We start from the raw sequence: 2,672 nt of genomic DNA on the forward strand, positions 1-2,672 counted from the left end.
AGCACAGAGCGGGAGGTGACATGGGCAAAGAGAAGCAGGTGCAGGGACAGCTCCAGGCAGCAGAGACATTGTCAGGGAGGGAGAAGGAGCTGCTCCCAGAAATGCCCTGACAGTGGGGATTTGCTACCTCCTCCACATTCTCCACAGTGCTGACACTTTCCCTCAGTGACCCCTGGTTTCTGCCACCCAGCACAGACTTTGCACTCAGAACTCCAGGGTTTCAGGCTGAGTCTTCTCCTTGGCAGCCCAACCCCTAGTGGGAAGAAACCCCTGAGTTCCTGTCTGTCTCTCCTTGTCCATCCAGCCTCGTCTGGAGCATTTCTCACTGTTTCCTTTCCTGCCCTTGCTGCCTTTGTCCAACATTTTCTTGGGGCTCTGGGCATATCCATTTGTGGGGTTGGCACTGAGCTGACCCTTAACTTCAGGACCATCATCTTTAGCACTGAGGTTTTCCAGGCAGCTCCTGCTGGGCTGCAGCTGCCTCCCACAATGGCACCGCTCTCCCAGGGACTCTTGTGCCCCAGAGAGGAGCCCCATGCAGGAGACATCTCAGCACAGAGGCCGTGGCAATGCCACTCATCACCTGTGTGTGGGCAGCTGCACTGAGCCCTGTGTGTCCCTGGCAGGGAGTGGGGAGCTGAGATCCTCCTTGGGTAGGATGAGACTGCAGGAGGGCTTTGGAGCTCTGCCCTGTGAGACTGGATTCCTCAGCTCTCTGTGGGGTCCAGTTTGTTCAACAGGGTGTGAGAACAGAGCATCCAGGACAGAGCAGCTGAGAGTAGGGCTGATGGACAGAGCAGCTCTCCCCACTCTGCACTCAGGGGAAGGTTTCACTGGCACTGCAGCAGCAATGTCAGGGAGTCCTGACAGGATAAACACCCCTCAGTTCCTTCCTATCCAAAGGGGATTTAGTCTGACATGTGGCCATCCTTCTGTTTACTCACTGCTGCAAGGCAGGACTGAGTTCTCCTGACCTCACAGTAACCCTCCTCCCAGCAGTGGCACGCTTAAGCCAGCACAAAGCAGACCTCCCAAAAGGGACCTTCCAAAATTCTTCTTGAATCCAGAAAAAAAATCGAAGGGTGTTCTTTAAAGAATTGGAAGAGTTTTTTCTCAAGGAAGAGTTGCTAACTTCTCACTGTGCCTTTTCCTCCTTGGACAGGTCTCCACACTTAACAGCAGATGTCCAACAGCAGCAGCTCTATCAGCCAGTTCCTCCTCCTGGCCTTTGCAGACACATGGGAGCTGCAGCTCCTGCACTTCTGCCTCTTCCTGGGCATCTACCTGGCTGCTCTCCTGGGCAATGGCCTCATCATCATCACCATAGCCTGTGACCACCACCTCCACACCCCCATGTACTTCTTCCTCCTCAACCTCTCTGTTACTGATCTTGGCTGCATCTCTACCACTGTTCCCAAATCCATGGCCAACTCCTTGTGGGACACCAGGGCCATTTCCTACACAGGATGTGTGGCTCAAATCTTTTTCTTCCTATTTTTGATCTTCACAGAGTACTATATTCTCACTGTCATGGCCTATGACCGCTACGTTGCCATCTGCCACCCCCTGCACTATGGAACCCTCCTGGGCAGCAGAGCTTGTGTCCACATGGCAGCAGCTGCCTGGGCCAGTGGGTTTCTCAATGCTGTGCTGCACACAGCCAACACATTTTCACTGCCCCTCTGCCATGGCAATGCTGTTGACCAGTTCTTCTGTGAAATCCCCCAGATCCTCAAGCTCTCCTGCTCAGATGCCTACCTCAGGGAAACTGGACTCATTGTGGTCAGTGTCTGTCTCAGTTTTGGATGTTTTGTGTTCATTGTGTTGTCCTATGTGCAGATCTTCAGGGCTGTGCTGAGGATCCCCTCTCAGCAGGGACGTCACAAAGCCTTTTCCACCTGCCTCCCTCACCTGGCCGTGGTCTCCCTGTTTCTCAGCACATCCGTCTTTGGCAACCTGAAGCCCCCCTCCATCTCCTCCCGATTTCTGGACCTGGTATTGGCATGTCTTTACTCAGTGTTTCCACCAGCAGTGAACCCCCTCATCTACAGCATGAGGAACCAGGAGCTCAAGGATGCCATGTGGAAACTGAGGACTGGATGTTTCTAAGCAGCTCGTCTTCTGCACATTGCTGGCCTTGGTTACTCATGTTAGGATCAATCTGTATCTAGTGGGTTTATTAGTTGTTGGGGTTTTTTTACTCTCAGTTTGTCTACGCTTTAATAACATCGCCCATGTTCATCCCATTCCTAATGTAGGATCTCGTGATGTTGTTTGACTCAGACATCGAAGCAGAAGAAATATTCACCTTCTCCTCCACCTGCATTAATGCCAGTCTGTCTCATTCATTTCCAGCATTCAGGTGTTTCCACATCTCCTGATCATAGAGCCATTCCTAAGGACATCTTTTCTGCAGATCAGATGAATTTCAGCAGTTTTTAACAGGTTTCTACCTCCGCATGCTCTTTGGTCATTCAGATGCTGCTCAGCTCTCTGGTTTATACTTTGAGCTCCAGAGAGTTGGAAAACATCTCGTCTTTCAGAAGTCCAATGAATTGTTCTATCAGATGATCAGGGTGTTGCTAAGTGACCTTTCTATGTATCTGAATAAAACTGTCCTGGTAGAGAATCTCCTCTTAAAGCTGACCCCCTTCACATGCTGCTTGGCTGTA

At 51.3% G+C, this 2,672-nt stretch overlaps 1 protein-coding gene across 1 annotated transcript; it reads left to right on the forward strand.

Moving 5' to 3' along the window:
* Positions 1-1,182: 1,182 nt before the first annotated feature.
* On the forward strand, positions 1,183-2,109 carry LOC311202493 (olfactory receptor 14C36-like; the record flags this gene model as incomplete). The annotated part of the gene is made up of 1 exon (XM_084277078.1): positions 1,183-2,109. The coding sequence occupies one exon, from the start codon at positions 1,183-1,185 to the stop codon at positions 2,107-2,109; it is 927 nt and encodes a 308-aa protein (XP_084133204.1).
* Positions 2,110-2,672: the final 563 nt, after the last annotated feature.

This window comes from Gallinula chloropus (assembly GCF_964237585.1).
Source record: "Gallinula chloropus genome assembly, chromosome: 30".
In the NCBI taxonomy this organism is placed as follows: Eukaryota; Metazoa; Chordata; class Aves; order Gruiformes; family Rallidae; genus Gallinula; species Gallinula chloropus.